Consider the following 23531-nt stretch of genomic DNA (forward strand, 5'->3'; position numbering starts at 1 on the left):
TCCCATGTGGAGGAGAGAAGAGAGGCGTAAGTAACTTCCCCTCCCCTCATCAGCGGGGTCAGAGACCCCCTAATACTTCCTCTCTGTCCTCTGGGGGTTGAGGCAAGACCTCACACATACACCCCTCTCTCCCCGGCTAGCAGGGAAAGCCGAGTGGAAATCCGTCTGCAGGAGGGGAGGGGAGGGACTCGGGCGTAGGGGAGCCGAGGGCTGCTGCTTACTGCGTACAGTATGTGCCCCTCTCCGCTGGGAGGGATGAGACTAATATCCTCGGGGCCCGGTGGCTCATTACATGACAAACTGCTTAGATGGCCTCTCTAGAGGATCCTCCTGGGTAAATATACCATTTCCAGGAGTTCTGGTGGGACAGCTTTGCGGAGGATACATGGCTCTTGCTGACGGCCCCTGTTGTGTCTGATTATCCCTAGTATTTTCCCCTGTCATATCCATCTGGAGCGGCAAGGAGAATTGATTGGAAGCTAGGGGGAGGTAGGGGAGGGGGCTCAGAGGCAATGCAGGGCACACATTTCCCTGCGCTCTGGCTTGCTGGTGCCAGGAGCTGAGGAAAAGGAAGGTTTCTCATAGGGAAAATCCGCTTTGTATTTGTATGGAGATTGTGGTTCTTGGGAGGCAGTTGGGCACTGGGCAGGGGTTCAAATACTGCAGCGATAGGGAGGCCTCTGAAATCCCATCTTAATTAAGATCTAAATAAAAATCCCTTCTCTTCACGCCTTCTCCCCTCTGGGTTCCAAGCAGAGCGCCCAGAGCGTAGATCAGAACCTCCCTTCTTTCGAACCCCTCCTGAAAACTCGCGTCTCTGACAGGAGTGCTCTGTAAGAGAGATGTTGGTAGAGGTGTACGGAGTTGGTTAACAGATACTCCGCCACTAGATGGAGCTCACGGGTACGTAGCTTAGTTCCTGGGCTGTGCAGGACCAATGGTTTCCTCTGCACAGCTCTTGACAGCTTCTCCCGCGCGGATGCTGAGACGCGTCCGTGGCAGCTGTTCCCACACCTTGGCTGGGAACAAATAGCAATGCCCCTGTTGGAGCGTGTTCTCCATCGACATAGGCAGCAAACTCATCGAGGCAGCGTCACTGAAAATCTGTACTACTGACGCAGAGAAGGCAGAACCAAGGGAGAGGGCGGGAAGCAAAGCCCAGGGTAAGTGGTGATGGAGGAGAACCCTGGCGCTGGAAAGCCATGGTGTGAGCTAATGGGAGACCTTTCAGACATCGGAAGACGAGGAAGGCTGAAAGTTTCTTTTGTTTAGCAACATTTCCGTGGTGCTCAACTCTGCAGAATCTTAGAGCCGTTTGCAACCCCCAGTGATGTCTGAAAGTATTCTCAGCTCCATTTTACAGATGGGGAAACTGAGGCACAGAGCAGTGGAAAACTAGCATGGATCTCCTGTGAAAGGTTTCTGGGTAGCGGTGGCCCCTCCTTGCTCAGCAGCTCTGTGAGCGCATCAGCCAGAGTTCTGCTGCTGCCCTTCTCCGGGGAGCTTTGCAGAGCCAGCCCAGCGGCTCTCCATTCCCTCTGGTGCATCAGCAGCAGAATTGCTTCTGAAGTTCCACTCAGCTCCACCTGTGCAAACCCACTGAATGCAAAGGAGTTGCACAGGTGACACCGAGAGCAGAATTTAGCCTGCAGCACCTTATGACTGGGGATGACGGGGGAGAAAGAAAGAATGCAACTCAGTTCTCAGGCACCTGGCTGAGTCTGCAGCCCGGGCAGCAAAGTGGGGGAAAATCCTCTCTTTGCTCACAAGCTGAGCGTGTTTGAGCTGGGAGCACGGGAAGAGAGCGAGGAACGTGGGTGGCTAATGCTCGTTCCCTTACGCTCTAGAGCAATGGTTTCCAAGCTGGGCTACGCGAGCTCTCGTCGGGGCAGGCTTATCCCTTACAGATCTTTTCATTTTCTGTCTTCATGGGTGTATTATCACCCGATCTGAGATGGTCAGACATTTTCTGGAAAGGGGTCCACAGCCTAAAACGTCCGAATGCCGCTGCTCCAGAGGAGTTGGATGAGGCGGCGGGAGGGGAGACGGGCACTTGTGGGAGTGCTGGGGGACAGCAGGCCCCCAGATTAGACATTCATTCGCACTTCGTACGGCAGCTGCTGGGCTCTAAGCGAATATCGTGATCACAGAGCGCATGGGCAGGCCGGTCTCGGCAGCCGGGCAATAAATCGCTGGGTGAGAGCCATGCGTGAGATCAGGATCGGGCCCCGGGTTTGCCCTGGATCAGGCTGGTTTGTGAGCGTCAGACAGGTGAGGGGTGATTTTGCTGGTTTTTATTAAAGTGAATTTTCATGCTGGCAGAACACCCCTGCCTGGCCTGGGGGTGATGCTCCCTAATGGCTCGGGTGCCCTGCCAGCATGCCCCAACCTGTACTGGGAGGGTGGTGAAGCGCTGGAATGGGTTCCCTAGGGAGGTGGTGGAATCTCCATCATTAGAGGTTTTTAAAGTCAGGTTTGACACAGCCCTGGCTGGGATGATTTAGTTGGGGTTGGTCCTGCTTTGAGCAGGGGGTTGGACCAGATCTGAGGTCCCTTCCATCCCTGATGTTCTATGATTCTATGACTCCCTGTAGGGGGAGATTGGAGGCCAGCCTCCAGGAGCTGACCGATGGGCGGGGGCGAGAACATTTGGCCAGTGCTGCCCTGGGCTGCATGTGAACCAGTAACCCGGCATCCTCGGACACTGACAGATAAATTGAGATCACAGCAGTGAGAGAGGGGAAGGGTGATGGGCTCAGGGACTGGGACTCAGGGACTCGCAGCTCCGCCGGGGCCCTCCCTGGGTAACCCTGAGCTCTCAGTTGCCCCTCTGTGAAATGGAGATGGTAGTTCTTCCTTTCCGCCACGTTCTGTCAATTTCCGGTGTCAGCGCGTCAGGGCAGGGGCTGTCTCTCCATAGGCGTGTGTACAGCCCCTGGCACCGCTCTTGGTTGGGGCCTCTCCAGGCTGCTGAGATGCAGCTCATCAGCTATTGTAGCCGGTTGGCTTCCCAGCCCGCTGCTGCGGCTCAGCCTGGAAGCAGCTGGACTTGGTTTATTTAATGTCTTATTTCCCCCAGTTTTCCTGGACACTCATTCAGTTTCTGTGTTCGATATTTAATCCCATCTCAGAGCCAGCTGCTTGTTGATTCGTGACAAGATAGGTCTGGTCAGATTCATCAGACGCTTCACAGGAGTGGATGCTGCCACCCTCTTGTCAGGCGTGACTCCCTGCAGGGGATTTTTCGGTGCAGTATTTAGCTTTGGAGTGAGAAGCCAGCCCAGCGTCCTCTCAGCTGGAGAGTCACTAAAGGTCACAGGAAAGGCCCTTTGGTTTTGCAAGCGCTGGAATGTCTGGGCCAAACTCCAGCTTGGGAAATGATATTCTGCCTGCTACTAGTTCCGGCTGTGCTATTCTGCACTTCCTGTCCTAAACTGCAGGCTGATTAGAAGTCAGCAGGAGTAGAACTGACTTTTAATCGGTAGGCCAGTGTTTGTGCTGAAACAGTTTGCACGTTCCTCACTAGAGGTGGCTGCGTATCAGTGGCGGGTCAGAGGGAAGGTAGGCGAAGGTACCGTGAGCCCAGTCCAAGCACGTTGTGCCAGGGGAGCTGTAGAAGTGTCTGCCATGGGATGAGCTGGCGGCATCGCGCCGGCTTTGTGTTCATGCCCAGGCTCAGTGTCATTAACTCCCCAGGGGCTTAGCAGGGTGGCTGGAAGCCTGTCGGACACAGGGCAGGTGGAACCCCTTCTCCTCCCCCGGTTCCCTCTTCTCTTCTCTTCCCTGCTCGTCGCTCTGTCCTCATCTCCTTTGAACTCAAGTTTGGCTGTGGGGAGTGTTAGGAGCAGCGTTAGCCGGCCCCCCTCAGAGAGGGCAGCCGGGCAGCTTCCCAAGCGCCGGATCTGCCCTCCCTTGTCAGCTCTCGAAACGTATTTGCTGGGCTGTGAGCTGTGGAATAGAGCATCGTCCTCCACAGCCAGGATCAGCAGCAGAGACGCGCCTGCGCAGTGTGTTCCCCTGTTTGGGGAGAGGCTGCGTTGTGGGAACGCCCTGGCCACGCACTGCAAGGCCTGGGGCATCATTGCAATGAAATGAGGTGATGGTGTCGGGCACCACAGCACAACACACAGCACCGCACCTGCTCCTGAGTCATAGTGGGCCCCGTTCTTCCACCATATCCCCCCCTCTCTCTGCCCTTCTCAAAACCCACCACTGCCACCAATCCCTCTTTTCGCCACCCTGGCCATCCCTCTCCTCAACCCATCACCCTGTGTTTGGCTTGGCAAGCTCCTCCAGGCAGGGCGTGCGTGTTATGAGGCTCTGAGCACATGCAGCCTCCACTTGCTGCAGGCCCTTCTCTTCCTGCTGGTCAGGGTGGTTTGCAGTATGGGGACCATTTTCATTAGGGAGCAGCCTGCTTCGTCTCTCTCTGTTTTGGGTTTTCATGTGTTAGGGTTCTGGATTCTAAGAAATAAGATGGGTTGTATGTCAAGAGGATTTATGTTTTTGTCTAATGTCTCTGTGCAAACGCCATGAACAGAACAGAACCCACCCTGTGCAGACCCTACATGCCATTTAGGTCCCACTTAAGCCCTATGAGCTGACCCTCTGCACAGGGCTGGATGTCATTTGTAGGCTGCCTGCGTCTGGGGCCCTATACATCAGGTGCCATGGGGGTGAATTCTCCCTGCTGAGCCTGAGGCTAGCCGGGTCAGCCTTTGGGCAGGTTAATGAGCCCAGATCGGCCAATCAGGCAATTCTGCTGCAGCCGGTCTGCCCGACTGGCTGAAAGGGGCCAACAGGTCTGCAGCAGGGTCAGCTGGCTGCTTAATGCTTACCCCAGCCATTGCGATGGCTCCTGTACCCCAGCCCTGCTCCAGCCTGGCTCCTGGCCTGTTCTAGTCCCGCTCCAGGCCACCCCAGCCCTGCTCCAGCCTGCCTCCTGGCCTGTTCTAGTCCCGCTCCAGGCCACCCCAGCCCTGCTCCAGCCTGGCTCCTGGCCTGTTCTAGTCCTGCTCCAGGCCACCCCAGCCCTGCTCCCTTGCCCAGTTTCTGACTCCGGTGCTGACCCCTGGCTTTGACTTGGTCCCTTGGCTCGACTCCTGGTTCCTGACTCCGGCATAGAGTGGCCAGAAGACCGGATGTTCCAGCACTTCCGGGAATGGCGTGGGCCTGGCCACATGCCAGGTCACACTGCAGGGCGGGCGCCATGGAGCAGTGCCCGCTGCCTTTCACCCATGCATGTGAGGTCACGCCAGAGGGGGCGGAGCGGCATTCCCCCCGTCAGATACCGGACAACCCGTGTCCGGTTCTGTGTCAGAACCAGACGGGGGACAAAAGCACCCCAAAAGCGGACTGTCCCGTTCAAAACCGAACGAACGGCCTGTCTACTCCGGCTCTGGCCCCCGGCTCTAACTACTAAATCAGAGCGCCCTGGTCCTGGCACCGGGGGCTGATTACAGCAAACTGATCATTCACGGGCCTGCCTTACCCGGAGAGATGAGGGACTGGGCCCGGCCTAGGATTGCCTTCTGTCGAGATTGGGATGTCCTTCCAGCTGGATCTATATGGGCTTTCAAGATGCTACACCAGTCTCCGAAGGGCTCCAGGGCTGGTGGGATGCTGTCACCTCCAGCCACACACTTTTCCTTTCGCATCACAGTGCTCCGATGCCATGCCGCACCGGTGAATGTCAAGCCCACAAGGCCGGTGACGTTAGCCTTGGTGGCATGACCATTTCCACGGAGAAGAGCGATTCAGCTTGTCACAAGCCATCCTCCGAGCAGGCTCAGGGGTACCGCAGGTGTCGACTTGCTTCTCTCTCTCCTTGAGCAGACTTTCCTGCTAATGACCTGAACTCTCAGGAGCCATTAGCAGCGCTCAGAAGCCGGGCCAGTGGTTTGAAGTGAGACTCACGCTGACTCTGCGACAGGCTGCTTTGAACACTGTAGGCTCAATCAGCGTGTGGTGAAATAAACAAGAGCAAATCCATCATCAAATTTACTTACCGAGAAGCAGCATTTAGGCTGGGAGCTTGCGCTGAGATTTGTGCTTAAAGCTGGGATTTCAGCCTCTGGTTCTGCCTGAGTAATACACTGTCTTCTCCCCAGACGTATGGCATTTACTCCTGGAGCTCAGGGTGAATTTTCTGAAAGGGCAAGAGCGAATCCATTGCTTGGTTTGTGAGCGTTTTGAAACAGGCCCTTTAAGAAATTTATCTTTTGCCGAGTTGACCCTTTTATTCGGCTCCTTCCGGAAAATTCCTGATTTTTGAGATGTGGAAATTGACTCACTTCTAGAACACAGTAGAATTGAAGGTTCTGAAGATGGGTGATATGCCTAGCCCACGCTCCCCTCCTTGGGTATCTGGGCATACATCCATAATGCCCTGGGGAGAGGGATAGTTCAGTGGTTTGAGCATTGGCCTGCTAAACTCAGGGTGGTGAGTTCAATCCTTGAGGGGGCCACTTAGGGAACTGGGGTAAAAATCTGTCTGGGGATTGGTCCTGCTTTGAGCAGCGGGTTGGACTAAATAACCTCCTGAGGTCCCTTCCAACCCTGAGATTCTATAATTCACGAATCTGTAAGGAGTGTTCTGCTATTTAAATTGTGGTGTCCAACAACAAATATATTGTGTATCAATAGCATGATAGGTAATAGCTCCCAAGAAGAAGCTGGTGGAGCATTGATGAAGGACTGTGAATGGGGACCAGGAGGTCCCTGACTAGGCCTTAAGGATTATTGACTGCAGGTCTTGGGAGCTCAGCCAATGAAATTATCATACCTGCTCCTCTCTCTCCAGAGCATCTCCTCTGTCTCTCTGTGGTATTTATAGAAGCCCCCAGAGTATCTAAGAACCTCACCCTCTTTTGTTAGAATATATTTATCCTCCCAGCCAGGCAGGGCAGGGCCGTTATCCTCCATGTAGCCAGAGTGACTGACTTGTCCGGATTCACCCAGGAAGTTTGTAATGGAGCAGGGAATTGAAGCCACATCTCCTGAGAGTCCCAGGCTAGTGCCGTAACCATGGGGCCCTCCTTCCTCTCCATCCCTGGAGCTTTAGTTTCCCTCACAATTGACATACGTTGCATTTGATTTTAAAAACCTAGAAAATTCCACTGCAAAACACGTTATCTTAAGTTGCAAAAGTGCATTTCCTCCCAACACATACCCTAAAAAACAAGGGGCTTATCAGTAATGTTAACATTCATATGCAATGCTAATCACCAACCATGAGCCCTTCGCTGTCACGGTGTCACATTAACTCTGTAGCATGTTCATCTTCACTTCAACAACGCTTCCACCCTCCACGCGCACCGACGAACCGAAAGTCACATGGCAATGTGCAACCATAGCAATTTACACCAGCGTCGCCTACAGAAAAATCTCAACCTCTGGTGTCTCCGGTTCCCACATCTGCACTTTCAGACGGGCTCGCTCCAGGAAGCTTTTTCAGTCGTTTCAGTGGAAGGTGTGATGAACACGAACATGATTATTAATTATTATTTCATTTACTATTGCAGCTGCTCCAGAGCAGAGACTTGCAGGCGGACTCTGGTGAGAACCCGTTCCTGTCTGTACAGATGCTCCCGTTATCAGCTGTAGAAATATGATTTATTCATAGTTTTTAATTTCCCAGTGGCCCTCTAGGAACCGGCAATTTTCGGGAAATCTGCATTAGAATAAATAACATATGTTTTCTGCAGCGACAAGTGCTGCTATCACGGGGAGGAAGGGCACCAATGGTGCATCTAGTGAGAAGCACAGATCCAGGAGCATATACATATGTATGTGGATACGGATAGCCTGTACAGACAGCCTTGGTGACGCTCTGTGTACATGGAGATATATAGGTGTGTGCGGTGTGCAAACACACACACACATTCCTAGATCCCCAGGCCCAGCTGAGCTCAATTCAACACTCTTAAATTATGCCCCTCTGTAGCAACCTCCAGAGGCCGACTCCAGCAATTGGAGCATTAGCCGTGCCAGTTTACTGCCTCATTCCTACATAAGGGGGCAGGAGGGGCTGGTGTAGCACCAGTTACACCAGTCCTACACCACCCAGAGATCGCTCTCCTCTAGGAAAGCCTTGGGGAGCAGGCTCAGCTGGCTTTGTGACTGCAGACCTGTGTAAATTATCTGCAGCGAGGGCTGGAGGAGGCCAAGATCTATCTAATATCATGGCGCACACACGCGCGCACACACACACACACAGAGTGTGAAACGTTTGTTTCTGGAGGAAATACGTGATGGTACCTTGTCTTATAAAGGTTTTATTGGCTTGAGTTAGGGATGATGAGTTATGTAGGTCATCTCAAGCTCATGTCAATAAAATCCCTCGTCGTCCTACGCTCTGTATGTGCCACGTGTGATAAAAGAAATCAGCCTCTCACAGAAATGTTTTAGAGAGCCTTTAAACCCTTCGTTGGTACTATTTTTCGTATCCCTCCACCGGAAGAGCGAGGCATCTTTAGTACATTAAGTTCTCAGCTGGCGAGGAAAATTATAACTGATCCATTTCAGAAACCTCTAAAAATTACCTAAAATAGCTTTTCTATATATAAATATGCCATGATTTTAATGCCCATTATCTCGCGACTCTCAGGGCCAGGAAAAGCTACTGTAAATCATTTGTAGTGGTTTCCCAAATGGATTGGTTACGTTTCTTTCCCTGCGCAGTGGGACTCGAAGTACGAAGACTGTGGCTTTACAGACGGAGTGAGACAAAAATCTGTTGGTCGATCAATGTATCTATACAGGACCTTATTCTTCATTGCATTGCGTCGCATGGAATTGGTCCTTTCACACCAGCGCCACCAAAGCAGAACGGGAGCATTTCACACGCCCGTTGCACAGGCGCGAGGGACTACGCGAAATGCAGGGCAGTAGAGAGAGCAGCCCAAGCGCCGTAGAACTATTTTACAGGTGAACCGTGTCACGAGTGGAATGCTGCACCTGACAGCACTGTGTGGAACGGGTTCATTTAGGATGATTGGCACAAATGATTGGTGGTTCCATCACCTGTGTGGGACTTGCCCCATCCAAATTCATGCTGACAACATATTTACTCGACAATACTCCACCATCTGTAAGCTGGCAGCATGGCCTAATGGAGAATGAAGTGCTTTAGGAGTGAGGCAACCTGAGTTCTGGCCTCAGCTCTGCTACTGAAGTGTTTTATGACCTTGGTCAAGTCACTTCTATGTAAAACTGGGGCAATACTGCTTCCTTTGTGTCCCTGATCTATTTATAATCTAAGCTGTATGGGGGGTAGGGCATGCCCCTGATGACAGCACCTAGCACAGTGATGCCTCTAGGTATACTCTCATACAAATAATAGGGAATTTGGTGTATGCTGGATATTTTAAAGACAAGTAAAATTTTAATGTTGTAGAGTTTTTCAACATCAGATAATGGTGCATATGGCAGGACATTGCGGTATTGGCTTTCTCGCTGGCTTGGACTGTCTGTCCCTTGCAGCATGGGAGAGATACTGCCATCTAGACAGAATCACCTGGACAAGTAACTCACAGAGAAGGGGTGAGCACAGCAAGCCTTTGGTTAGAGAATCCCCTGGGGAAAGGCAGGAAGGAAATGCTAACTGGCCTGAACTCATCCCTGGTGTAACTGAGATGACTCCACTGGAGTTATAGCAGGGATGAATTTGGCTCTGTATTTTCCATACAAATGCCAGGAGTTCATGCGACAGGACATGTGGATTAGAAGCAGGTGTGTGAAGGCTGAGGTGTGTTACGAGTAGCGGAGACTCAGTTAAACACGGGAGATTAAACCCGCAGGGGTTTCACATGGCATGTGGGTGGCTTTGTGTCTGAGAGAGATTGGTAAACAGACCGACAGAGCAGGAGCTGTCTGCACTGAGGCAGTAGCTAAAGATCCTCAGCTGGATTAATTTCTCCATCTCTTGGACAGGAAGCGAAGGCAAAGAAGTAAATATTACTGCAGATTAAAGAGAGCGGAAGAGGTCAACTCCCCATATACGCCTGCTTCTGGAGGTGTCGGAGGAGGCAGCATGCAGGTTCACCGGCCGAGCAGGTTACCTAATGGACTGGGGACTGCCCTGGTTTCTAGCCCATGGCACCCACTGGCTGCAGGGTTGCACGAGCTGTTCCCAGGGGAGAACTGGGCCTTATGACTGGAAATAAGTCAGACAGGACAAAAAAAGGTTGGAGGAGCTGGAGGGCAGCCAGGGATGGATGTGATCAGAATCTCATCAGCTACAAGACACTGAGGGGAAGGGACATGACACCCGCGATTGGATTCCAGCTTTGAGGGGACATTTGCATGCGGCCGTGGGGTCTGCAGAGGTGTCTGGGAACGGGGCACGTGCTGCTCCTGTTCTCTACGGTCCTGTCATTTCTGTTCCTGCTGGGTAGGAAACAGGAAACATTTCCTCAAACTCTGCCCTTTGCTTTGCACCACCATCTCGTCCTGCGGGCAGTTCCCCAAAGCAGCCCGCGGGACATGCTGTTCGGAACCCGGCCCCCGGGAGGCTCTGCAACAGGGGGTGACCCATGGAGCAGAGCGTCTTTAACATTCCCTTGATGGCTTCATTCCCCCCGGCCCCCCGCCTCTCTCGCTCCAGCGGCCTGGCAGCCTGGCCCGGCTCCAGCGATAGCATTAAGGAGCCCTGTATCGATCTGGGTGTGCTGCTTTAGTTTCTCTCCTTAAGAGCATGGGATGGGCTGATGAGCTCTGCCTGCTAGAGGCAAGGGGGTGGGCCAGGATTTCGCTGTAGCGCAGGGGCACTGCACAGCCCCGAGGGCCCATGGCAGCCCCACCTCGCCCTCTGGAAGGGGGGGTGGAGACTACAGGATAGGTAGCAAGTTCGCTCAGAACCATTCGGTGCTGCAAATGAAAACTTCTCCACCTGGTGGGCGGGAGAGTCTGAACATATCAACAGATGCACTGCCACAGACCGGAGTGCTGCCTGGCCCAATAGCCCTCCTCCGGGCATACCACTATGGACTGGTGCGCTCCGCCCGGCCCGGTATCCCTCCTCCCGGCGCACCGCCACAGACCGGCGCTCCGCCCGGCCCGGTATCCCTCCTCCCGGCGCACCGCCACAGACCGGCGCTCCGCCCGGCCCGGTATCCCTCCTCCCGGCGCACCGCCACAGACCGGCGCTCCGCCCGACCCGGTATCCCTCCTCCCGGCACACCGCCACAGACCGGCGCTCCGCCCGGCCCGGTATCCCTCCTCCCGGCGCACCGCCACAGACCGGCGCTCCGCCCGACCCGGTATCCCTCCTCCTGGCGCACCGCCACAGACCAGCGTGGCGCACTGCCACAGACCAGCACTCTGCCTGACCCGGTATCCCTCCTCCTGGCGCACTGCCACAGACCAGCGCTCCGCCTGACCCGGTATCCCTCCTCCCGGCGCTCCGCCCGGCCCGGTATCCCTCCTCCCGGCGCACTGCCACAGACCAGCGTGGCGCACTGCCACAGACCGGCGCTCCGCCTGACCCGGTATCCCTCCTCCTGGCGCACTGCCACAGACCAGCGCTCCGCCTGACCCGGTATCCCCCCTCCCGGCGCACCGCCTGGCCCGGTATCCCTCCTCCTGGCGCACCGCCACAGACCAGCGCTCCACCTGGCCCGGTATCCCTCCTCCTGGCGCTCCGCCTGGCCCGGTATCCCTCCTCCCGGCGCACCGCCACAGACCGGCGCTCCGCCTGGCCCGGTATCCCTCCTCCCGGCGCACCGCCACAGACCGGCGCTCCGCCCGACCCGGTATCCCTCCTCCCGGCACACTGCCACAGACCAGCGCTCCGCCCGGCCCGGTATCCCTCCTCCCGGCGCACCGCCACAGACCGGCGCTCCGCCTGGCCCGGTATCCCTCCTCCCGGCGCACCGCCACAGACCGGCGCTCCGCCCGACCCGGTATCCCTCCTCCCGGCGCACCGCCACAGACCGGCGCTCCGCCCGACCCGGTATCCCTCCTCCTGGCGCACCGCCACAGACCAGCGTGGCGCACTGCCACAGACCAGCACTCTGCCTGACCCGGTATCCCTCCTCCTGGCGCACTGCCACAGACCAGCGCTCCGCCTGACCCGGTATCCCTCCTCCCGGCGCTCCGCCCGGCCCGGTATCCCTCCTCCCGGCGCACTGCCACAGACCAGCGTGGCGCACTGCCACAGACCGGCGCTCCGCCTGACCCGGTATCCCTCCTCCTGGCGCACTGCCACAGACCAGCGCTCCGCCTGACCCGGTATCCCCCCTCCCGGCGCACCGCCTGGCCCAGTATCCCTCCTCCTGGCGCACCGCCACAGACCAACGCTCCACCTGGCCCGGTATCCCTCCTCCTGGCGCTCCGCCTGGCCCGGTATCCCTCCTCCCGGCGCACCGCCACAGACCGGCGCTCCGCCTGGCCCGGTATCCCTCCTCCTGGCGCACCGCCACAGACCGGCGCTCCGCCCGACCCGGTATCCCTCCTCCCGGCACACTGCCACAGACCAGCGCTCCGCCCGGCCCGGTATCCCTCCTCCCGGCGCACCGCCACAGACTGGCGCTCCGTCCGGCCCGGTATCCCTCCTCCCGGCGCACCGCCACAGACCGGCGCTCCGCCCGACCCGGTATCCCTCCTCCCGGCGCACTGCCACAGACCGGCGCTCCGCCCGGCCCGGTATCCCTCCTCCCGGCGCACCGCCACAGACTGGCGCTCCGTCCGGCCCGGTATCCCTCCTCCCGGCGCACCGCCACAGACCGGCACTCCGCTAATGTTGGATACTTCAGAAGGAGGTCTGACCCCTCCTCACCCCAAACACACACACTGCACCTAACTGTCCTTGATTCCATCACAGGAGGACATACCTCTGATCATGGCCTACCCTGACCCAGGCGGGTCAATTGCCCATGTCATTTTATCCTAGCTGGCATCACTGCCAATACTTATTTTAATTCATGCAAGTGTCATATTTGGAATCCTCCTAAACGCTTGTCCTCAGTAGTTTCCAGTGGCAGCAGGTTCCCCAGGCTGAGGTAATCTTGTGCGAGGGGATCCACCGTGGCTGGATTGTGAACTGTATGCTCTGCTTCTTCGTCCAAAGTTCTCAAAGTGCTGTACAAAGGAGGTCACGATGGTTATTATCATGACCATTTTACAGGTGGGGAAACTGAGGCACGAGACACTGAAGCAATTTGCCCAAGGTCACCCAGTAGCTCAGTAGCAGAGCCAGGAATAGAACCCAGATCTCCTGAGTCCTAGTTCAGTGCTCTATCCACTGAGTCACTCTGCCATCTTAAACACTGAGCTTTCTGGGACAGGCGGGAGTTCAAAGAGAAGCAGCTCTGTGTAATATTGAGGCCAGTGAACACTTTGCTCCCTTCCCAGATATCAGAAAAGGCAGGACACCGGCACAATGTGCAGCCGCAGCGTTTCATATGGAAATGTCCCTTTGGTTGCACAGATGGGTTACCGGCCTCGTTTCATTGCCTTTGACTTGATTCTCTTTTGCTTGCTGAGCTTGCCAAAAATACCACCTGCTGCCAAGCCCAGAGGACACTCCAAAAGTTTGTTACTCCTCCCCTTGCTTAAAAACAGAAGAGAAAGTCTTATTCGCTGTATTAAGGTATATGCGTTAATTCAGCCATGCACACGCTGTGCTGTCAGCAGGGGGGATGCAGAGAAAGTCACATGGGCTATCATTTCCCCAGCCTCACATGTGGGTCTATTTTTATTTCCCTGGTAACAGAACTCCCAAGCCCATGACAGGTGGTAATCTATGCCAGCAAATTTAAAATGGACGAGAGGAAGTGCTTTGTCACACAACACGCCGTTAGCCTATGGAACTCATTGCCTCAGTATCCTACAGAGGCCAAGAGCTGAGCAGGATTCAGAGGTGGATTGGGCATGTGTAAAACAAAGATCGCTGGAGTGTTGTAGTAATGATTTTGTTAAAAATTAACAAGCATTTTGAACACGGAACATAACCCTTCCCGGCTAAGAGCATGAGCTGCCTCTAAATAATGAGAGTTTAGGAAGAAATGCCCCTCTGGCAGGTCACCCCCTAGTGCCATGCAGGGGTCTACCACCTTCCTTTGGAGCAGATGGCACTGAGTTCTGTTGGTAGCAAGATGATGGACCTAAGATCTTAGATAGTCTGGCAATATCTGTCTGTCTATCTAACCAACCCTATGCACATCTCTCCCTCTCTCTCCATCCCCCATACACATCTATCTAATCTAGCTATCTATCCTTACTTCCTTCTTTGCACACAGTGCTCATGCAGGCAGACAGAGAGGATTTTCAAGGGGGTTGCTATGAAGACAGACTAACGATATTTGCGAGTCCTTCTGAGGCTGTCGAGCGATAATGCAGCAGCGAGGCCGTTCAGACGCCCTCCCTTCTCGCTGAAAAGCAGAACTAAAGTTCTAAGCCGAGCCTGCAAATCTCCAACCGTCTTCAGGGCCTGGAGGAATTAGCGAAGATCGCTGATAGCTGGATCCAATTTACAAGGCGTGCGGCCGGGACAAAGAAGATAAATAATCTTCAGATGGGCTAATTGAAGTCTCGTTAAAGATTAATTAATGATAGGTGCAGGCGAGGCAGCCTTCCGGGGTGGTGCAGGTAGCGTGTGGGCCTCTCCGTGAGGCTGAGGATTCATTCCTGGCAATTCTGTGCTGTCTCTGCAAGGGAGGCACGGGGCGAGTTCACGCTGTATCCGGCTCCAGACAGGCTCCCGAGTGCCCTGCACATTTCTGGTGCTGTCTCCTGATACAGAGACTTTAGCCGGGCCCTTTGCTTTTCCTAAGCGGCAGCTGTCCCCTGCCCCCCACCCCCTGGAACAAGTGCTTCAGGGAAGAAGCACAGGCTGCACGCGAATGCTGGTGAGTCAGAAGCTAGTGTGAGGGGGCGGCTGGGTGGAGAGGGCACCGGGAAGCCCGGCTGCTGAGCAGCGCGTTAGCTTGACCTTTCGGGGAAGCGGCTCCAGCCTTTGCCTGCCTCTCCAGGCCTGGGAAGGGAGGTGGGGCGCGGATCCAGTCAAAGCCGCAGGGCTGCAGAGGATGCTTGTAATGAGAAGGGCAAGAGACGGGAGCCAGGGTCGGGGTAGAGACAGAGGGAGGCAGAGGAGGCGGCCGGAATCAGCTCCTTCGTATGAATAATGGATCCTAAACACCCTTGCTGCCAGGGCACTCCCCTCCCTGATACCCCAAACATAGGTGTTCTGCGCCCACCATTGTGCCCCCCCCAACCCAGCCCCCCGATTCTGCCAGTCTCTGGGCTCTGCTCCATCACTGCACACACCCCCTGCAGCAGGCGCCGCCAGCCCCCTGGTACGCCAGTCTCTGGGGCTCCCCCACCCTTTTAGAACTCCGTGTATTTGATTTTTCTCTGTGGAATGCCCTGAGGAGCTACTCCCACCATGTGGTAGCTCTGAGATACAACAGGCTGGTCCGTAGCCCCCCTCACCCCTTCTTCCTTAAGCACTTCCTCAGGTGGGTACTTCGGGGCCGCATGTTTTTAGCCTGGTGGTTGTTCCCAGCTCCTGTGGGATTCTGAGGAAGATGGCGTACGACCACAGTGCCAGCTGGGTGTGGCTGCGTGGGTTGTAAGTGGTAGCTCCACAGGCAGCAAAGGGGTTAAGGGACTGGCAGGAGAGCGGGGGTAATTCGGCATCGTCTCTGGCCTTGCGATGAGCTGAACTGGTTTTCTGCAAAGGATCTGCTTGAATTATTTAACTGTGAGGCTCATTGCCCGGACTCTGGCCTTCATCTGTTGTCTGAAGGCTGAAATAGCCATCAGGTGAGACACACCTTATACCAGGGCAGGTTTCTTCTCCATCTCCACCCTCCTCGGTGCTTTGGCCAAGGTCTGTGCCATGCTGAGGGACTGCTTTCTCCCCACAGACACAACGCCCCGAGGACCAGGGGGAAGGATGGCCTAGGTTCAGTTAGTGTCCTCAAGCACACTGGTGCAGCTCGTTTTGCCTCAGTTCCCCCTCTCTCTTTGGCTGGAAGTGGCTACATAGGAGGGCAAATTATTCTTCTTCTCCCTGGGACAATGTCGGTGGCATGCACGGCAGCTCCGCTTTGCAATGCAGCCTCTCAGCCAGGAGCATCTGGAATGCCATCCCAGTCGTCACTTCACACTGGTTTCTTCCCCAGAGCATTTTCTGCAAACTGCACTCAGCACAGTGAGCAATTTGCTCGAGGCGGGAGGGGGTTTCTCTCCTCGTTTCACCCTCTGGAAAGAAAGAGCCATTGGCAGCTTGGTTTAATGTATCTGGAGCTGCCTCCTGTGCCGCTCGCTGCTCAGTGTGAGCAAAACAGTCTCCAGCTGACGTACATCCAGGAGACCCAGACTTCGCTCGGCTGGGTGATGTACCAGAAGCCAACAGCTCTCCTGGGTTATCATGGTTATTTATTATCTATATAGAGGCTTAAATGTGTGTGATCATAAACCCGGGCCTGCCAGGCTGGTGATGTCATATGCAATACTGATGCTATCATGAAGCTCTGCGATGCTGCTGGCTCTGTGCATATGGTGTGGCGAGGCCTCCAGGGATGGGAGAGGGAGTCATGAGCTGCTCTCACCACGTTCATCACCTGTCTTGGTATCCCACCAGGCTGAGCTGCAATGTTCTCCCGTCCAGACACAGTGAAGGGGTGTCGGCCTCCATGTGAATTCAGGGCCCTGTTCATAGAATCAGAGAATATCAGGGTTGGAAGGGACCTCAGGAGGTATCTAGTCCAACCCCCGGCTCAAAGCAGGACCAATCCCCAACTAAATCATCCCAGCCAGGGCTTTGTCAAGCCGGGCCTTAAAAACCTGTTCACACTCTGCAGACCATAGGCGCCAACTCCATGGGTGGAGGGCTGGAGCACCTACAGGGAAAAATTTGCGGGTGCTTGGCACCCACTGGCATCCAAGCTCCCCCTGCCCCCCCTCGCCTCCTCCCCCCCTCCAAGCATGCCGCGACCCCGCTCCTCCCCCTCCCTCCCAGTGCTCCCCCCCCGCCACCTAACAGCTGTTTGGCGGCACTTAGGACTTTCCTGGAGAGAAGGGAAGGAGCGGGGATGCGGCATGCTCAGGCGATGAGGTGGAGAAGGGGCAGGGACTTGGGGGAAGGGGTAGAATGGGGTGCAGGAAGAGGCGGGACGGGGCAGGGACTGGGCAGCAGGGCCGCCCAGAGGATTCAGGGGGCCTGGGGTCTTCGGCGGCGGGGGGCCCCCGCTTCGGCGGTAATTCGGTGGCAGGGGGTCCTTCCGCTCCGGGACCTGCCGCCAAAGTGCCCCAAAGACCCGCAGCAGGGGCCCCCCACCACCGAATTACCGCCTAAGCGGGACCCGGCACTTCGGCGGCGAAGACCCGGAGCGGAAGAAGCTCCTGGGACCTGGGGCCCGCGAGAGTTTTCTGAGGCCCCCAGAGCAAGTGAAGCAAATTGCCCCACTTGCCCCCCCTTACCCCGGGCAGCCCTGCTGGGCGGGGGTTGGGGTTGAGCATGCAGAGGGGAAGTCGGCGCCTATGCTGCAAACGCTGCCTCGCAGGATACGGCGCACATCCATGGGAAACAGGAGCATCCCAGGATGGGAAGTGACCCCAAAGGGAGATGAGTCTGGCCAGATTTTCCCATGGGTGAGGTCAAATCAACACCCACCCACCCTCTACACAGGCACTCTGCGGACTGGAGCTCCCACCAGGATTCCTGTCTGTCCATCCGTCCCCATCCCCACAGTGACTGAACACCTCCTGAATCGTGTGAAATAGAAATAAGGAGAGCCTTTTCCCCTCCTCCCTCTCTCGCCGGGAGCTTGTGAATGTGTTTGTGTCTTTACACGGGTGTGAGTGTGCGATGACACTGCAGAGGGTTTGCGTGGGGTCCGTAGTGGGAATGAGTTCCGACTCCTGTGCTCACAAGTCTCCCTCTGGCTTGGCAGTTCCATCGTCCCAGTGGAATGGCACTGCCAAGGGAGATCACAATTGTGGGCGAGGCGTCTCTCCCGTTGCTGTGGCCAGTCCCACGGAGGGCTCCGAACATCAGGCCAGAGACCTTGGACTGGACTCTGTTTCCAAGGGGTCGCCTGAGCCAGTAGAGCATTGGGCTGATGTGTTTCTGGGAGCCCAGTGCTGACCCATGCAGTGGGGATCTAACCCAGGTCAGCGGCTATTTGGGAGCGATGGACGGTGGGTTGAGTGGAGGCCATGTCGGCTGCTCCTTCTTTGCTTATGGAAGGCAGTCTTTTCTCAAAGAGGGTGAGGAATTCTTTGTTGTCATGCCCAGGGATATGACAAACCAGGGCTGATGTATATCAGAGACCTTCCTGGCAGTGAGCTGTAATATATTCTGGAGTTGTTCCCCAGGGAAGAGGTGGGAGCCCCAGGGCTTGGATCTTTTAAAGGTCAACTAGACAGAGCACTAGAAAATCTATCTCTGTCTATTTTTATTGCCGTGGGAGCAAGTTACAGAGTGAAGTGTCCATCCATGCTGGCATACCATGCAAACACCTGAGCTGTCTCGACTTGCATAGGCAGGTGCTTAGATATCACCGACATGCGTAGATATCGATTTGTTAGGGCCAGAAAGGACCATTATGCTCACGTAGGCTGACTTTTTATTCTTTGAGAGCCAAGGTGGGTGAAGTAATATCTTTCGTTGGACCAACTTCTGCAATACAAGATATTACCTGCCCAACCCTGTCTCTCTAATATACTGGGGCCGACGCGGCTACAGCGACACTGCTTTTATTTTTTGTATTATTGTAGTCCTGGGCCCGGCCCCCATTGTGCTAGGGTTGGGTGAACTATGGTCAGACCCTTCCATCTGAAACATCTCTGATCCTCTGAAGAAGCCATGGCCAAGCCACAGGTTTTAGAGCAGGTGAGGGGGTTCTCCTGGCCCAACGCATACGCGCGTTCCTCTCTCACGTGTCCTTGGTTTTCTGCCGTCCTTGGTGAAACAATTCCATTGACCAAAGTGTTGATGCAGACTGATCCTGGCGGGTACCTTGCATTTCCCCCGTCTTGGCCCATGTAACTAGCCTGCACAATCCCTGCCCCTCTTGTTCGCTACAGGCCATCAGCTTTTCCTCTCTCTCCTAAGCTGCGTGTCCCCAGTTCCTCCCTCTCTTTAGATAGGACACGCTCTCTGATGCTTCCGGTACTTTCATTGTCGCCTTCAGGCTCTCTGGTTTGCAAATCTCCCAGTGTTGTGAGGCAGACGAAACCCCATGCTCCCACCGGGTCCTCTGGGTGAGGCCAGGGCACGCTGTCCGGAGAGGGCAGTCCTCAGGCTAGCCTGTAGGCACGACATGGTCTCAAACACAAGTGACACAGACAGCTGCATAGGCAGGTGCTTAGATATCAGCGACATGCGTAGATATCGATTTTTTAGGGCCAGAAAGGACACATCAATTAGGGAACCGGCTCTAGGGATGCCACCTGTGGGTGACCTGCTGGCCAGGTTCTGATGCTCCGTAGAATCCGGCCCTCCCAAGCAATATGGGGAGCCACATGGAGGGCTTTAGAGTTGGAAGCCGGATGGCGGGGGTTGGATTTGTTGCCTCTGCCCATGAGGTCTTCCTGGGTCAGTTTCCATTGCATGATAACGGCAGTGAGATCCTCCTGCATTCAGCGTGTCCCCGCCTCTCCGCACTTCCTCCGTCACACAGACCGGAGCGACGAGGACGTCCCCATTAGTAATCTGGGTCTCTGCTTCCCGGCAGCCTCACCCAAGGAGCCAGTGCTGATGTGCCGATCCAACAACTACCCCAAGGGATTCTACTGCAGTTGGCACCTACCCAGTCCTACATACATCCCCAATGCCTTCAATATCACCATCATGTAAGTGCCTGGGTCCCGGGGGGAGGGGAGAGGAGGGGAGAGTTGCCTCTTGGCATGGGGCAATTTTGTCTCCAGATTTACGGCCAAATCTGGAATAAATCTGGAGCTGCTCCTTGACTGCGTGTGAACGGGAGCTGCTGGCTCCTCTCCGCATCTGGTTGGAGTAGGGAGCATAGGGAAGTTTGCACTACAGCTGCCCACTGTCCTTGTTCTGTGGATGAATCAATGGGTTTCTGGCTCCAGGGCTGTCCGTCAGCATAAAATCCCCCTTCCCGATGGTTTAAAGTCGCGGAGAGCGCGTGAGCCCGGGGCGTCCCCTTTGGAAGGAGATAACCTCTTGGGCACTGGAGCTGGCGCGGCACCTTGTAGCCCCGGGAGGTAGGATTGCAGTGTTGTACCAGGGGTGATGGCAGAATCCAGGCAGAAGCTGAGAGACGCCCCCTTGGCTGCGCCTGCAGAGCCATTTCTAAATGGGTGCAGTCGCCCCCATCCACAGCACGGGAGGCTGGGGCAAGGCCCGGCTCAAACGCTGGGTCACGGTCCCATGGCACACTGAGAAAGGGGGAGCAGGTCAGCCCGGGAGCTGGAGGAGTTTCACCCTGAAAGTGAAGCCAGAAAACAGCAGGCTTCATGGCTGGGTTTGTGAGAAGGTGGAGAGTGGTGAGGTCTGCTTAAAGATAGACCCAAACTGGGCCACCAGACCCAACCATCCCCGGGTTTCACCACACAGCAGGAAACCCCTGTGACGGTGTAGCTGAGGCCTGAGCCAAAGAGGGGGGCCCAGGGGAAGATGGAGGAGCGAGGAGTCTCCCTAAGGCTGAGGGCAGGTCTGAGCTGAGAAGAGGCATGATAATTAAGGCCAGGCTGGAGCACAGGGATACCAGCATGGCACCAGCCTGGGCCCCAGTGAGCCTGTCCCACTGAGTGCTGATCCTCGGGGTAACGCCTGATTTCTCTTCTTTTCTGGTTTTGACAGGCATGGCCCAAGAGAGTTGATCTGTGAGAAAGACGCTTTCCCCAAAAACAGGTGTCACATCAGATATCTCCAGCTGTTCTCCACGGTGAAGTACAAGGTGACCTTGACAGTCACGAATGCCCTGGGCAGAAACGCCACCACAATCACCTTTGACGAGTTCGCCATAGGTAACTTCCCCAGCCGGCGCTGGGCTCTCGGAGCCGGGCGGGCGGTTTGACTGGTTCTGAGTGTGGCGCGAGGCTGCCTTCCTTAGTTCCTGGGTGGTAGTGCGGGGGAGAGAGGTGCCAGGTTGACAGCCTTGGAACAGAGCCTTTGTTATCCACAGAACGGGATTATCCAGGGCAGAGCATGGATGTGTCCTACCCATGTTGTGCAGGGACTTCCTCGAGTCAGGAGAAGGGAATATGGTCTCCATGGTCCATATAGCCCATTGGCTCCTCTGCTGTTGGAAAGAGAGTCCATGCCAACTATGTGTTGCTTCACTGAGTGTTTTGCTTAGGACACGGGCTGTGACTAGGTTCTGCCAGTTTTGGTTGGACGTATTCCTGGGGGGTTTCATCCCCTGACACAATCTTTAATTAAAGATTAATCTTTTAATTTCTGGAAACTCCAGGACAATCCTGGTGGGTTGGTAGCCCTAGCTGTGACCACTAGTTAGGCCATCAAACAGCTGTCCGATGACAATGCCATGTGGTCACCACAGAGCGAAGCAAGATTTGAACAGGCAGCCCCCGAGCCGTCTGAGTCCCAGCTTACGGCCTGGTGTGTTGCCTGTTTGCCATCTCGGGCTGCTAGGATCAGAGGAGATAACTGAGCTGTCAGAGCAGTCCCCAGAATGCATGCTCCTTTCCACTCAGACATGGCTTGGGGCGGGAAGCAGGCCTCCTTTGAAGTGGTTCCACTGTCCGCCTCCCATTCTGGGCAGGGAAAAAGAAGTTCCTGCAGGTAATGGGTGCATGAAAAGAGGGGTTCGCTGTTTGCACCAGACTTACTCCACCCCTGTTTTCACTCAGCCAGCCAGAGAGCCCAATAATAGTGCCCTGGGTGACTCGGCTGCCCTATCACATGCCACGAGCAATAGATGGTCACAGTGAGTAATTCAGGAACAGCTGTAGGCCGAGTTGTGGTCCCTAAAGCAATAGATAAATAGTTCCCTTGTCTCAGGTTCCGTGTGGTTTGGTATCAGCTGGGTTGAGAGATGCAGACATCTCTTAGGAGAGAGAAGAGCCACCAGAAACACAGCAGACAAGTGGGACGGGCTGTTGTTACTGAGCATGTGCACTGCGTTAGCACCTGGAGGCCTCGGTCTAGCCAGGGCCCCATCGTACTGGGTGCTTTCCAGACATACAATAAAAGCCCATTCCTGCCCAGTAAATGCACAGTCTTCATCTAAGGCAAGAGCTGGGCGACAGAAGCAGACAGGAGAAGGAGGATGAGCTATGGTAGCATTATTATTTATGTGTATCAGTCTAGCCTGTAGGAGCTCTAATCCGAGACCAGCACTCTGTGGTGCTAAGTTCTGTGTCCACAGTTCATAGGTGCTCATTCGGCAGCAATCTCAGCCAGCCACCTGCCCAGCTGTAATGTACAATGGAGCCTTACTGACCAGGCAGCCGGGCTTCAGGAGCCGGTTGACCCACATGGTGGCACCTGGCCCAACCCCTCGCTGGAACGCTTGTTGCTATTCTATGTGTAATAATGGTGGTAATCACATGGCTGCCACAGTGTTGGGGACCGTGATAAGAACCCAAAACCTTGCATATCTCCAGCGTCCCTCATCTCAAGGGAACCCAAAGCCCAGTACAACCCACAGACGAATGACATCATCAGTGGTATCAAACTTTCCATTTGGCTTTGATTCTGTTTGGTTAGGCCTAGAAAACTTTGTCTGAGTCTAGGAGCATCTCAGACTTTGTCATAACCTGCTGGATGGAGCAATTAAGATGAAACTATCACAGATATTCTCGTGTTTCTGGTTCTGGCCAAAACCAGACCAAAAATGTAAACGCAAGAATTAACCAGCTGGCCTTCAGTTTCCATCAAGATTCACGTTTTCTTCCATTTGAGTTGGGAGAGAAGAGCAAAGCCCAGAAACAAGTAAAAGAAAGTGTTGGTTACACGAATACACCATCAATTATTGGGCCATAGGAGCAAGGAGATGATGTCCCTGCAGTTCCAGGCAATGCATATGTCAGTTCTGGGTGAGAGAAAGATGGGCAACATCCATAGTTGGTGTAAGCAGGTGCAGCTCCATGGATTTTAGCTGAGTTGCTTTCACTCAGCCCAAGATGGATTTGGCCCCTCTATGGTCCTAAATTCAGAAAAATTCAAACCGGAAATAAAGCACCAAATCTTAACAGTGAGGTAACTATGAACCCCGTGGGTCCTGTGTTTGTACAGCACCTAACACAATGTAGTCCTGGTCCGTGACTACGGTAATACAAATAACAAATCCTAATAACAGCAGTTGGCTGTGGTGTATTGTCCATCACTTGGCGTCGTTAAATCACAACTAGCGGTCTTTCTAAAGGACACACTCCTTAAACTAAGGCGACCTGTAGTTCCACTACAGGTTGTTGGACTCAATGCAGGAATCACTGGGTGAATTTCTGTGTCCTGTGTTATGCAGCAAGTCACACTAGATGATCATACTGATCCCTTCTAGCCTGAACATCTACAGAAATGATGCGTTTACACCTGCAGAGAGTAAGGGGATAGACACCCCAGTGAGGAGTAAGTGGTTAAGTAGGCA

The 23531-nt window shown here is 54.9% G+C and overlaps 1 protein-coding gene across 5 annotated transcripts in view; it reads left to right on the top strand.

Moving 5' to 3' along the window:
- CNTFR (ciliary neurotrophic factor receptor) overlaps positions 1 to 23531 on the top strand; it is a 430747-nt gene that overhangs the window by 342461 nt on the left and 64755 nt on the right. For all 5 annotated transcript variants that reach the window (XM_045020582.1, XM_045020584.1, XM_045020585.1 and 2 more), the window contains 2 exons: positions 19686 to 19803; positions 20780 to 20946. In XM_045020582.1, coding sequence (XP_044876517.1) covers positions 19686 to 19803; positions 20780 to 20946 — 285 coding nt within the window. The remainder of the gene's footprint in view (positions 1 to 19685; positions 19804 to 20779; positions 20947 to 23531) is intronic.

Source organism: Mauremys mutica, chromosome 6 (assembly GCF_020497125.1).
Source record: "Mauremys mutica isolate MM-2020 ecotype Southern chromosome 6, ASM2049712v1, whole genome shotgun sequence".
Taxonomy (NCBI): Eukaryota; Metazoa; Chordata; order Testudines; family Geoemydidae; genus Mauremys; species Mauremys mutica.